This window comes from Phyllostomus discolor, chromosome 2, assembly GCF_004126475.2.
Source record: "Phyllostomus discolor isolate MPI-MPIP mPhyDis1 chromosome 2, mPhyDis1.pri.v3, whole genome shotgun sequence".
Taxonomy (NCBI): domain Eukaryota; kingdom Metazoa; phylum Chordata; class Mammalia; order Chiroptera; family Phyllostomidae; genus Phyllostomus; species Phyllostomus discolor.
Genome location: NC_040904.2, coordinates 6,594,308 through 6,608,522, shown reverse-complemented (window position 1 = coordinate 6,608,522; position 14,215 = coordinate 6,594,308). Strand labels below are relative to the sequence as shown.

At 50.1% G+C, this 14,215-nt stretch overlaps 1 protein-coding gene across 1 annotated transcript in view; it reads left to right on the top strand.

Moving 5' to 3' along the window:
• DSCAM (DS cell adhesion molecule) overlaps nucleotides 1–14,215 on the top strand; it is a 532,016-nt gene that overhangs the window by 496,165 nt on the left and 21,636 nt on the right. Inside the window, exons 28-30 of the mRNA XM_036017445.1 lie at nucleotides 1,030–1,060; nucleotides 7,067–7,182; nucleotides 10,394–10,543. Coding sequence (XP_035873338.1) covers nucleotides 1,030–1,060; nucleotides 7,067–7,182; nucleotides 10,394–10,543 — 297 coding nt within the window. The remainder of the gene's footprint in view (nucleotides 1–1,029; nucleotides 1,061–7,066; nucleotides 7,183–10,393; nucleotides 10,544–14,215) is intronic.

The window sequence follows — 14,215 nt, the reverse complement described above, 5'->3', positions numbered from 1 at the left end:
CCAGCCTGCGGGCAGTGGCCCCTGTGACTGTCCCCACCTCTCAGGGGCAGCGCGCTCCTCCCAAGCGTGAAAACGGTTGCGTTCTGAGGTCCCCCTCAAAAGATGAAAGATGGATAAAAATGCTCCGATATGCCTATTTCTTCACTGTACAACCAGTTACACTGTCGGCTACATTCTTTTCCAGAAAGTTCTGTTCATTGAACACGATGGTGAACATCAAGACCTGCTTAGAGAGCAATGAGAGAAAAACAAAAGGGAGACTTTTGTGTCTTTAGAAAGAAAGCATTCTTGTTTTACAGGATGAAATATGTAAAAAGAACAAATTGCATTTTAAGGAGAATGAAGATTTCAAGGCACTGTCATCAAAACAGTGTAATTGTTTCTCTACATCATTTCTAGGCAGGATTACTTTGGTCAGAAGTGGTAGTGAGGTCTTGGTAATAAACAGTGTCCTCAGAGAAAAATATTTAAAGGAAAAATTTGTTTCTGAGTTTGAAATAAGCATCTAAGTTTCCAGACAGTGATATGCCAATTATACAATTCTTTATTCAACCCAAGAGACTCACCACTCTGAGGTAATGCCTTTTTAAATGATCTATGGTGCCAGAAGCTTTGTAATTTTCATATTTAGATAATAAAAGTGGTACAACTTACATTATATAAATGAATTACTTTCAAAATGTTAATTTTCTGACTACCAAAAATAAAGTTGGGTTTTGTAAAAGTGGCAAATAAATAAGTTGTAATAAAACTCCTAATAGGGGTCTGAGAATTTATATGGCCCTAGAGCAGTATTATGTTAATTTTGTAATCTAAAAATATGTATAGTAATTTAGATAGATAGATAGATCCCATGTAGAAGAAATTTAAAAAACCCACTAACCTTTTGGTAATTAGTAGTGATATGGGTATATCCTTATTTTTCAGAAGGACTATTGTCACCTGACTCTGTAGAAGATCGACCATAAATGCCTAAGTAAATGTTAATGGGTCGTTTGTCACGTACTAACGTCACCTTTCTCTCCGCAGATGCCAAGAGTCTAGCCGAAATGCTCATGAGGTGAGTAAACGACACCTGTTCCAGGTATCATGCTTAAAAGAACAAGTTACCACTTCCCTGCGTGGTTTTTTGAATGATGCCTTCTTTTTGACATATGATGTCCATTTTACATGCTAACACATAGCACATAGTATGCTTTTACACGTGCCGTAGGCAGTTTTCTTGCCGACTAGACTCAACCAACAGAATGTTTCCCGTTAAACTGGGAATGAAAAGGCCGCACACTAAATGAGTAGCTTTGGTTTTGCTCCCGCCCAAATACACCACCTTTGTGTTCAAGCCTGCTTCCTGAAAGAGTCAGCAAGGCAACCGCGAAGGGCAAAGCACAGAAGGAAATGTCTGGTACCCAGTGCCCCTCCGAGGCAATGGGCTGATCAAGGGAGATTCTCCGTGGCCTCAGTTCGCACGCACCTTCAGCCCCCGCACTCCCCACCAGCACGGGGGCACTCACCAACTTCCGCTGCGAACATCGAGCCTCGTCCTGCCCGGGAGGTCAAGGCCTATGTCAGGACCGTATTGGTACTGCCCAGCCCTGCACTTGCCGTGCCCCCTGATGCTGAGTAGATGTGTGACTATGACTGGTTGAATCCATGAGCGTTCACAGCCATAGAACACACCCAATGTTTGCATTTTAAACCTTTCGTATGGTAATAATTAAACCACAAGTGGAAAAGGATACCCCAAGTCTGAGAAACAAATAAGGACCATGTCAGGGACCCTGGTGGTGAACTTGATGTTGCCCTTTTAGGATGCCTCACATAGGAAAGGAGAGGGATGGGGGGTCTCTTCCCACTCCCCGCCCTACCACCATTGGCTTTCATTTTCTCCCCACCTTTGCATATACAATTAGTACTTTTTGGTTATTCACAGAGAGCCCATGCCCCAAAAGACCTAAGGTCAAGGCGGACTAGCGTGGGCCCATGGGTTACATTTCCCACAGACGTCTTTGTTTGACCGCACCATGTACCAAAGCCATGTGAGCTGTAGGTGAACGATGTGGAGGAATCAAAGATAATTCTGAAATACTTGGTGTGAGCAACTAGATGAACATTGGTGCCATCTGCCAAGATTAGGAAGATAAACGCAGAATATGGACTTTTTTGTGGGGTCGGGGAGGCGGGGTCATTGATGAGAAGGAAAAGGTCAGTATGGGTCATGTTGAATTTGGGTCATGCTTCTTAAGCAGCCAGGGAAAGTGCCAGATGGCTGGTAGCCAGGATCTGGAGCTGAGAGGAGAATTCAGGAGTGCCAGTGGCCTGTAAACTGTCTCCTCCATGACGAGTGTCCAACCACATCCCACGAGCTCAAACTTGCATGAGCAGATTACGCAAATGCACACATAAGGCCTTGAATGCGCATGCTTGTGGAAGTCCGCACTTGTGTACTGAGCGAGCGCGGGGGCATTTCTGTGGTCACCGGGAAGCGCCCGGACACGCATGCCCTGGTGCTGAGCCGACCTTATAAAACATCGGGAAACCCGACAAGCCAAGCTATTTGATTTCAACAACTGAGCTACTTAATAACATAAATGTTCTCACGTAGAGCCTAGAAATATAAATGTATTGGTGGCATTTAGGAGTCAAGAGATCTCGCACACAATTTTGGCTTTCTGACTTTTGAAAACACTCTGGCCACGCTGGGCACAGCCTCCCCGACAATGGCGGACTGGGCCTGAGTCCAGTGCCCCCATCAGACCACACGGGGCTCTGGCGCAGCCCAGCAGGGCCCTGTCCCTCTCCCCGCTTTCATCCACTTGGCCAATCTGTGCCCCAGCCTGGCCGATGCCACTCTCTGGCCACTGCCTCTCTCCAGTCCCAAACCGCAGACCATGCCTCTGTCCAAAGCCCGAGACGCTGGCGTCTGCTTTCTGACTTGTCCAGGGAAAGTTCTAGTTGGGATGATTTGGTATTTATTAGCTTCTCTGCTGTCCTAGAATGCATCCCTCCCCCTTCTCATTAGCCCCAAGCAAGACATCAGAAAGCATCTTCCTCGTTAATAGGGCAATTACTGTGGTTGAAAGACCACCTGTTGATGTGAGCAGGAATTAATCATGGTATTATTCCCAGTTGACCGAGGCCAACATAAATTAGGAACGCTGAAACTAGGAATCACTCCCAGTTTAGGGAGTTGAGGTAGTTTTCCTGCAAAGGGTGAACGTGATTGAAAGGGAAGAGAACTGCCCAGCTCCTCAAATAGGAGGATTTGTATGGGACTGATCCAGAAGGAAGAGCAATGCTTTGAATCTTGCAGGGTCCGTTCAGTCTGGATTAGGCAGGTTCACAGACCAGGCAACAACAGGCTTGTCACCTGCCTGGTGAGTCTACGGCCAACCATATTTCAACGGTAGCTGCAGAGGTCTAGGCAAGTCGTGAGCACTGGTTCAGAGAAGGTCACGAAATTGCTGCCCCTGATTTTTCGCTGCTGCTTTCTTGGGAAGTTGGGGATTTAGCAAGCTTGTGCAGTGAGGACACAGAACCACACACCTGCGTTCTAGGCCCGGTTCTGCCACCAGCTGTTTTGGTGATCTTGGGTTTGTCATTTTCCTTCTCTGTGTCCAACTTCCCTCACCTAAAAATAACAGTGCAAGTTGCTCTTAGCTTCATCCTCTGTGATCTTGGTGCAGGCATCAGGTACCTTCCAACCGTGTCGCACCAAGAAGTCTCTGCGTATTTCAGCGGGGTTCACTGTCCCAGGGCCAGACAGGCAGAGGTGACTGGGAGACAGACATAGACCACCTGGAGGCCTCCAGGGGTCCCTCGATGTGCCACCATCTCCCATCCCTGTTCGTGCCCTGGGACACTCATCCACTTCACCCCAACCTGTCACCCCAGAAAAGGGAGTGAAGAGAGACCTCACCCACCACACCCGGATGGAAGGGGGTTTCCTTTTATATGATGAGGGCAGAAATAATTTTTTGAGAAATCCCAGTCTTCTAAGAGGGAGAGGGGCCAACCTTAAGCCACCAGCCGACACATGATTATTGTCCAAGGACCGATACGAGGAAGTGCTATTGTGAGCAGAGAAGGGCTCACACAGAGAGTTTAAATGAGTTTAGTGTTCTTGATGTTCACATTTTTATGCACATTGTGGAAAAGACCCACCCAGCTATTGAAATGACACCTGATTCTGACAGCCCCAGTTATTTTATACTTACAGACTGTTCCACATCATGTGAGGATGATGGGCAGACATGTTCATCAGTGTTTCTCTCCACAAAGCTCAAGGAAACAGCGAAACTCTGATGAGTTGTAGCAACTGCAAGTAGTTTATTGGCCCAGCCCAGCAATGCCATCCCCTGTGGACCGGCGTGAGCCCTCCGTGATTTTCATCAGACAACCGGGGGGCAGGTGGATGGTGGCAGATTACGGCTCAGTAATAACTAATATATTTAGCATGACCCTGCATTATATAATAGATGCATTTTTGTCTCAATGAAAACATTCAGCGTCTTGTTTGAGGCCCCAAATGAGAATTCTTCAAACAGCATGTTTGTAGGTGGGCTGCAGTTCCAATGACTGAGTGTTCTCGTTTTTGGAGAACCAGCCTTCATACAACAATAGATTATAAGATATGGCAGCAAAGATTAAAATAAAGAAGCAATGTAGTTGGGACCTAGTAAGTCATCTGGAGTGAAAATGTTATGGTCCTTAAACAAAACTTCTGGGAGCCGTACTCACCTTGCATGGTACCCTCGAAACAACATGATCGTCAATAACCTCCCACAAGTATCTAGTGGGCACCTTCTTAGGCCACATACCGTTCTAAGTTCGAGGGAGGTACAGAGAACAGAACAGATGCAAACACCCCTTGCAGAGCTTACATTCCTGTGGGAAAGACGGGTAATAGATAAGTCAATTAAATATGTGCCAGGGAATGCTGAGGGCTAAGGGGACCAGAATAAGCAGACTACGGGGAGGAATGTGGAGAGAGGAAGCCTGAGTCCCCCCCCACCCCAGGGCCAACCCGGCTCCTCTGGAAGGATGGAGGGAGGGAGGGAGCCACCTGGGCACTGGGCGGGGGTGGGACGCAGCGTGTTCTCAGCAAAGGGACAACGAATGCAAAGGGAGGGAGGAATAATTGACCCCCTGAATCTCCAGGTTTATTAGTATGTTTTTGGCTTCTGGTTTTTGGTTTTTTCCCCTGGCCTGCAGGGCTTTTAAAGCAACAGCCCTGAGAGGAGGCGTTTCCCTCCAGCTTCAACTGTCCTTGTGCGCACAGTGTAGTCACGGGCCGGGTCTGTGTCCCCTGTAGCACAGTCACTCGGCCAGCTTGCAGCGTCAGTCTGACAGCGGGCCCCTCCTTGTGACATTCGGCCTGCGCCCGGGCCTGTTGCTGGTTCACAGAGCGGCTGCTGACCACCTCCTAACTATCGGAGATGAGCAGCAGGACGGGCTCACGCTTCTATTTTTGGTACAAAGACAAGCTCAAGTTCCTAGTGAAGTTTCTAAACAGGCCCTTCCGACACTCACAGCGGAGCAGCGCCTGGATGTTTGGGGGGAAATAGAGCTTGTCTAAGCATGACGTACCTGCAGCCCCCAGGCCACCACGATGCCCTTGGTTTTATACGAGTATTTGAATCCTTGTTTTAAAAAAAACATACCCTCACATTAAAGTGAGAACCTACTTAGGTAAATAACTTAAAAGAATGTACAGACCTTGCAAAAAAAATTCAGGCCAAAACGTTTGAATCTGACTCTGTGTAATTAGCATCATCTGGCTACATAACCCAGTTACTCAGCTGTGGAGCAAGAAATCTGGTTCAAGATCAAGTCCTAGGTAGGAATGCTGCACACTGTAGAGGCTGTCATTTTCTTGGGTTGTTTTGTGCACATGCAAATGAAGAAAAAAAGGGCCATTAAAAATATTCAGGATATTAGCACAGACTTCCCCATGCCAAGGTCTAAGGAGCCTCTTGAGTGAACTTGACCTTCAGAAGATGAATAGTCCTTCAGCCACAGGGTGTAAGAGCTCTCAGGGACAAGGAAGGGTGTGGGACTCCTGGTGAAGCTCAGTTAGAACAAAAAGCCCTGGAAAGGCAGAATGGGGTCCCCCCTTTACTCTCCATTAGCTGTCACTAACTCGTCATGGAGGGGACCAGGTTGCAGAAGTCATTCTCAGAACAGACCTTGACGATCACTGAGCTGGATGCTATCGATTATCTATCGCACCGATCGGGTCGTCTGAATGACCACTGCTTCGGAAAGGTGTTTTAGGGAACGCTGCTTTAAACATCTGCCCAGTGCTTACAATTCTGCAGAGACCGAGCACCTGCTCTCCTGTGCAGATTGCTAAGGAGAGCCTTTAGCACCTTTTCTGTATCTTTGTGTAGCACACAGATTTTTGTTTGCCTCAGGCTGTAACCGAGTTTGATTATAACATGCTACTCTTCTTCACTTCCTTTCAGCAGACAGCTCGCTCTAAGAGTAATTTTCTGGTGCACCAATTTTGAGACACATTCTTACAGTAATTGTGGGTTTTTTTTTTCCTATCCTTAAATGCAATATTGGTTAGGAACATGGAGCCCACGTGAGGGAAGCTAACAAGGTGCATGATTTGTTACCAAAACAAAAATCAAACCACACGAGCTCTAACCGCAAACCCACTAGCAAAACCCCGTCCAGGGAACAGCTGGCCCCCTTCTCCCTCCCTCGAGCTCACGTCTGACAAATAAAAATGTTGTTGGTTTAAAAATTGCTTTTTTTGTTGTTGTTCTGCTTAACTTTTATGCAAGAAATGGGAAATTCCAAAGGTTCTATTGATAGATACAGAACCAATCTCTACTGGCAATTTGTAATTTCTGAACCTTACAACTGACTGCCGAAATTTAACAGGAACAAGTATGGTTTGAATGAAGGAAAAATTCTTCTGGCACGTGCTTCCTCCCCCTTCCTCCCCACAAGGCATTCACGTAATGACATAAGAAACCAAGTCGATGCACAAGCCCTCGTGGGCACAGTGTAACGCTGACCTGTATCTGTTAATGTCTCCCTCCTGTCTTACCCCCAGTAAGAACACCCGGACCTCAGACACGCTGAGCAAGCAACAGCAGACCCTGCGAATGCACATCGACATACCCAGGGCTCAGCTTCTGATCGAAGAGAGAGACACGATGGAGACCATTGGTAAGGTGGCGCGTTCGCGACCCAGTGGTGTGGTTGCCACAGCCACACCACCTGCCCTCCGTCCACGCAGTGGGGTGTGGAGAATATTAGATGTGAGAACATCTTGAATGCAACACGAGCAACGAAGTTAGAGGGCAGAGAACTGTTATGGAGGAGAATAACAAGTACCAGCAAATGTGGGGGGGAGTGAACTTGTGTGTACCTCAGAGGTCGCCCGAGGTAGGAGTTCCCCAGCTGTGATCCCCTGGGGGTGTTTCAGTCCTCTCTGGAGGGGCTGTTGGGGCCGCTCCCTCGAACAAACACCTGCAGCCAAATGCACCTGGGAGGGCCACACTCCGACAAAGCCCTGCGTCAGAAACCCGCTCTGCTCTCCTCGGCATCCCCGTTGAGGCCTGCAGTAAAGACAATGTTCAAACGCTACACCCAACAAAGACATGTTTGCACGGGACTTCTCTTCTCCACCCCCAGCACCTCAGACGTGTTCTAGGAGGTTTCTTCACGGTGCTTTCGGGAATCGCCCAGCTCCCTCGTCCCATGATGGCAAAACACACACGTGGAAAGCTTTCAAGACTTGTTTGTCCAGAGCCCGGGGGTCTTGACTACTTCCGGCCTCGTCCCACTCCAAGCCCACCCTCCCACGCTGCCTGCCTAGATGGTTGTACTTGTTCCAGAATCCGAGACTTCGTATTCCCACACAGTAATGGTGGGAAGAATAGCTCCCACTCACTGAGGGCTCTCTAATGTCATGGACTTCTACAAGCACTTCATGGGCGTTATTTAATTTGTCCCTCCCAAACAACACAGGAAAACGTACTGGCCAGTAACTGGGGTGTAGAGAGGTTACGCAGCTTGCGAGGTCACACAGATGGGGAAGAGCAGAAGCTGGGCAGGGTGCCCACCAGCCACCTGCTTTCACAGCCACAGGCTACTTCCCAGAGCCCCGTGCCTTAGAAGTACCACTGAGCTTTGCAGTAGCCATGGAAACGGACTCCGAGGCAGGTTGCAGAGGCTGCTTCTTTTCAAACTTCGCTCTGTGTTTGTTCTGGACAGTGTTTGCCCCCGGCACTCTCTCCCAGGGCAACCCCCTTCTGTGGCTTAGCTGAAACTGCTCAACTCCTGGCACTTACCCTAGATCCCCTCCAGCCACGAAGGCAGTGGTGAGTGGCCAGGTGGGCAGGATACCCCCATTGCCCCTTGCCTCTGCCCCGGTTTATGATCTTCTAATACAACGGCAGAGATGTCTTGGCCTGATGGCTCTTCAGTTCTGAGGTCCGGACTGCCCTGGCTGGATTCAGGTTTGGTCTGGGCGCACTGGCACTTAGGGAAGGTTGGTCCAGTCCAATATGGCTCTTGATCAACCAAGTTTAGGTGAATACGACCCACGTTGTCTGAGGGGTCGCTACTCATCCCGCCACACACATGGTTTTATTAGTTTGCTCACAACAGGATAAAGTACCATGTTTCATTTGTTAATAATGCCACCTATGGCTGTTAAAATAGGCAGGTGGGCAGAGCCTGGGAGGGGCGGAGCCTCCCAGTGGTGCGCCCCTGCCAGCCCAAACCAGAGAGAGAGCCGCCCCTGCCCATCATTTCTCTATATGTGTCACATTCCTTGCAGGATCATCTGTCACCAAAAGCCACTTCCCTCCTGGTGATGCTGACAGTCGGTCGATAGCATTTTCTAATTACTGAGGAAGTAGACATACGATGCTCTAAAACGCTCTGGGCTCAGACTACAAGAATCCAATATGGAAGTGCCATTAATTCCTGCCCGGAACGAATTGTGAACCTCACACACTGACAGCCTCCTGAATTTTTCCATTAAAAGTTTGCAGCCTAGCCCTGCAGGTAACCGGGGCTGCTCCTAGCGGGGCTGCACGTGAGAGGCTGCACCACGTCCGTACGGTTCATGAAAAAGGAACGTGGGTGTCCGCCTGGGACGCGGGGTCCCACCGTGAGGAGCCGTCCCTGTAGAAGGGCCGCCGTTTCGAGGGGTGAGTGGAGGCCGCGGGCCCACCCCCACAGCAGCCCTGCTCCCGCCCGGGGACCAGCCTCCGCTGTGCCGCCACGGGCTGGGATGCCGGCAGTCACCTTGGCAGCCTTCCCTCTCGTTCTCTGCCAAGAAATTTTCTTCTGACTTCGAGAGGCTTTTCCTTTCCTGCCAGAGCCTGAGTAATTGGGTTTCGGAAGGTTCGTGCTGTTCAGGGCCTTTTTTGGGCACAGAAGTCTCGCTGTGCTGTCTGCGACTTCTGCATCCACCGCCCCGTGTCCAGGCATGCTGCCGCTACGTCCCAGCTGGCTGGTCCCTCGGATGAGTGTCGTCCCAGGCCACGGGGCCTGGATTCATGAAAAATCCCTACACCCTAACCAAAGTCTCCCTCGGAGTAAGACAGCTCCTAAGAAAGTGTGAAGAAGATCACAACGAGGTAACAAAAATATGGAGACAACCAAATGATGACACATGGCCCAACCCATGGCTCCTCCCAGTGCTAAGACGCTCCCCTCCCGGTTCACCTGAGCCCAGGCTCCGCCTCTCGAACCTTCTTGTACCTACGCCAACAGGACTTGGGAAATCTGGCTAGTGAGTCATTTCAAGAAGGCAATTAGGGGTTTGTTCTAGAGTCATTAGGTCTCAGAAGAGGTGGAAAGAGAAGGAACATTCCTCAAAGCCATTAGAACAGAGGAATCCTGAACTCTGAAGACTGGCCTTTCTCTTCCCTTTCTTCCCACACCCCCCCCAAACATTTGCCAAGTTCCGCATGAGGTCCACCCCAGCGTGACCTCCGCAGGGCAGTTTCCCTAGTGCTCAAATGGAGCGTACTTCCAACAAACAGCAACCCCAGCCTGGGTGCAGCTGCCATCGCTGGTGACATCCCAGCTGAGCTTTTCACAAACGCGGCACTCCCGAATTCTACTGAACAGGCAGCTGCGACACAAGCCCCGCCCCCCCGCCCCCAAATCAGTGGTTCCCTAATGAAACGACCAAGCCGGGCAGTGGAGCGACCCTTCTCTGTGCTCCTTCTCTCTCCCGGGCTCCGAAGCGAACCCCTAAAGGTCAGCATTCCAGACCAGTCCCAATACGGTGCTTGACTTTTCAGTTGTTTCTGTAGATTTGGAAGAGGTGATTGTGGTGGTGTTCAGGAAAGGCCACGGAGTTCCTTCAAGGGCAGTGAATGAACGTTTGGCTTTCTGTGTCCCCGCTGTCCTGCAGACGACCGCTCCACGGTCCTGTTGACGGACGCCGACTTCGGAGAGGCAGCCAAACAGAAGTCCCTGACGGTGACGCACACGGTCCACTACCAGTCGGTGTCGCAGGCCACCGGGCCCTTGGTGGACGTTTCGGATGCTCGGCCGGGAACGAGTGAGTGGCCCGACAGCACCCGCCGTGGGCGTTGCCGACGCTGACAACCCGTTACTGTGTTTCTCGGACCATAAGACGCACCTAGGTTTTAGAGGAGGAAAATAGGAAAAAAATGTTGAAGCAAAAAATGTGGTAAAATATTTCATAACATAAGTAACATAGTATTTCACCCGTGTAAATGTAAACAGAACTCAACAACAGCATTAACAACCATTATTCCTCCCAAATTTGGGCGGTGGGGGGAAGTACGTCTTATAGTCTGAAAAACACGGTAACGGCCCTGTCCCTGTGAGATGAAAATGGGCCGGGGGGCGGGGGAGCGCGGGGGGGCTGTTGGGCCCTGTGCCTAAAAAACCAGGGGGATGAGAGCACCTTCAACGGGGACCTTGAGATTTTACTGCATGACCTAAGCTGTTAGTAAAATTGTGTCAGTTGGAACCAATAAGTATTGGTTTACTCTGAAAGTGCTAGGAATTTCAGATTAAGTTAACCTATTATATGTAGACAATGCAAGAGAAGAAAAAGATCATTAATATGCGTGCCAGGGCTGAGACATCCCGTGTCACCTTTGCGACAACACTGCAGGGAACGCACTTACACAGTGGACACGACGGCCCCATTTTACAGAGAGAACACTGAGTCTCGGAGGAGGTAGGGGAACAGCCCGAAGTCGTACATCAAATACGTAGTGAAGCCTGCTTTCAGCTGTCAGTCTGTCTGTCCTCAAAGCTCCTACTGTTGTCCTGAACGCACCGTCTGAGGAAAATAGAGCTCTGGGAACCTGGGGATTGTGCTTGGTTTAGTCATTAATATTTGCATACATAATACATGGAAATTAATTCCTCAGTGAAATTAAACTCCTTAATATGTATCTAGAGCTTATTAATTAGATATTCTTGTTCCTTCATAATTGAAATTGTTCCTAAGTCCCTTTAAAGGCTGAGAAATTGGTGCCCCGATTATTATCATTTTCGGAAGCCTTGATGTCTAGCTTTTAAATCTCTCATCACCCTCTTTGCAAAAATTTACATTCTTAGAGGATTGCAGTTAGGAAAATAAATATTATAATGTAAAAAGCTATTCTTGAGGGTTGGGTAGGTGGGCTGGAATGGGAGTAAAAGGGAGGAAAACAAATGCTATTCTTTATCATTTCTGACTGGCAAGGCATTCTCGGAATGCCCTGAGCTTCGTGAAGCAAGCTGGTTGACTCGTAAGTCACCGTGTAATGTGCAGGAACACCACGTGAACCGTATCAAAATTCGTGGGCAAACCGGTTTCCAAGCATAGGCTAAGGAAGCATGTTCTTTCTCCCTTCTGTCTAAACTCACCTCCTCTCCTCTCCGATGACGTCAGTGCCTTCTGGAGACACGTGTGGGGCAGGCGGGGGTGTGGGAATTAGCCTAGCAGAGGGGGTGCGCACAGGAGCCTCGCTCTTAAAATTTGCTGCAAGGTCCTGGACATGCTCTCCGGCTATCGGCTTTCCGTCGTCATCCGCCTGCCCCGCCTCTGGCCACTTTCCCGGCTGCACAGACGGGTTTCTGAGCCACTTACCGCTCCTCACTCCGGGACAGAGTATCCCCCCCAGGGGACTCAGATCAATGCACCCTTGACTCCAGCCTTCCCCGTCCCGGTCGGCATGGAAGTTCATAGAGACAATAGCCAAACAGGAGAGAGGCAGAGAAAACAGGGCACGTGACCAGGTGTTTGGGCTCCCCATTTTCTGTGTGCATCAGAACCGCCCATGGTTTACAGTGCCCACCACAGGGCTCCACCCCCTGGGATTCCGACACACCTGGTCTAGGGTGGGGCCCAGGAATCTGCACTGTAGCAGCCATCCTGGGTGATTCCGATGCTGGGGGTCCGGACCCCTCTTCACAGAGAAACACTCCCCTAATGCTAGCAGCTAGCAGAGGAACGCAGGGAGGGCCCGCAAGCATGCCATGTGCACAGCACACCTGTTCCACCTGCCGCGTCAAAGGAACGTGCATTTTCAGCTCCCTTTCGGTGTTCGATCGGCAGCAACACGCACAGAGGTTAATGGTAAGCAGACAGAATGGGAGAGGAGGCAGTGAAGCAGGAAAATTTTTGACTGCATGGTCAGTCCCCCAAAAACGGGGAAGCTGACCTGTGACACGCAGAGACGTGTCCACAGAGACGTGACTCTGAGTCTCAAGCGGAAGCTGTAACCCGTGAGCTGTGAGTGGCAGGAGGAGGCCCACGGGAGGGGCATACCAAGTCTCTCGTTGCTATCACATTGTAAGCACAGTTGGGGAGCCTCAAGAATTCCTTCATTCGGACTCAGACATGTTTATGAAGGGGTTGCCCTACCTAGGGCCCAGTGCGCAGTGATGAGGAACACTGCAAGACACAAAAAGACACTCCTTTCATTCTAGCAGAGGAAGTTAGACGGTAAACCAAGACCTAATGCATTTTCCATGCATCCATCTGTTCTAGGAAAATCTAGAGCAGAACAATGGGATGGTGAGTCAGCAGCAGGGGATGCTGGGAGAGGCTACGTCTCGGGGAGTCTTTGGGGGAGATCTCCATTGAGGAGATGGTGGGAATCACGACCCGGGTCACAGCCAGGAGCTGACCTGCCAGGCAGCAGGAGCGGGAGAGAACGCTTCCTGGGGCACGTTGGGGACAGAAGTGGCACTGGAATGCACTGAGTGACAGGGATGGCGGTAAGGGAGGAGCCAGAGGAACGGCGGGCCGGGCGTGGGAGGCCTCTCCGCCACGTGAGGCATGGCACTTTGTTCTGAGCGTGCTGGGTTTCACCTGAGGGCCACGTCCCCCGGGGACAGCCACAGCTTTTCGAGCAACACATTGCCCTCCATCTGCGACGAACGTCATTGAATAGTGTGGGCAAACGTTAGGCCCCTCCACTCAAGGTCACGCATCAGTCTCGAGTTCAAAACAAAAAAAAGACTTGTTCACTCAGCATCTGCAGCACATTCTCTATCAGGGAAAGGTCTTTGGGATCATTTGTATTAAACCTTCTCTCCCAAACACATTGTGAGGGAGGAGCTAAGAGCCTTCTTTTTTTACTTAGAAATAGAGTCAGCGAGTGGCTGTTCCCCTGGAGAGTTCCCCTAGGAGTCTGAAGCCGTGCACCTTCTGAAGCCCAGCTCTCGGGCTGCTTCTCGTACCACAGAGCCTGTCCCCTCTGCCCAGGGGTGACACCTGTGTCACCCCGGCCCCTGGAGCAGGCGCTTCTCACTGCAGTCTGGAGTATCTGCAGAGATTCACGTTTCCTCGATTACGAAGAGGTGTAAGGTCTAAGGTCTAGGCTGTCATTGTAGGAATTCTTTATTCTTATGAAGAGCATCTAAAATGCATAGTTTGCAAACTAAACCGTGACAGCATCTTGGAAACAATGTTTCTAAGCATTTTATTAGTTTGCCAAAGAGTTGCGACAAATGCTCATTACGACGATGGGAGAAATCGCACAATTTGCTGTTCCTTGTTCTCCTGTGGAGCACGTGGCCGTGGCTGTGTCCACCGCCCGCTTCCTTTCCCGTCTGCCACGTGGGCCAGGCACACGGAAAGTGGGGACTCCGTGCGTGTCAGCACCCCCACTCCAGGCACAGGCTCCGGCACTCGCTCTGCGCACCGAAATGCTGGCCGACTGTCCCATTCAGAAAGCAGAGTAGAGGGGATGAAAAGAAAGAC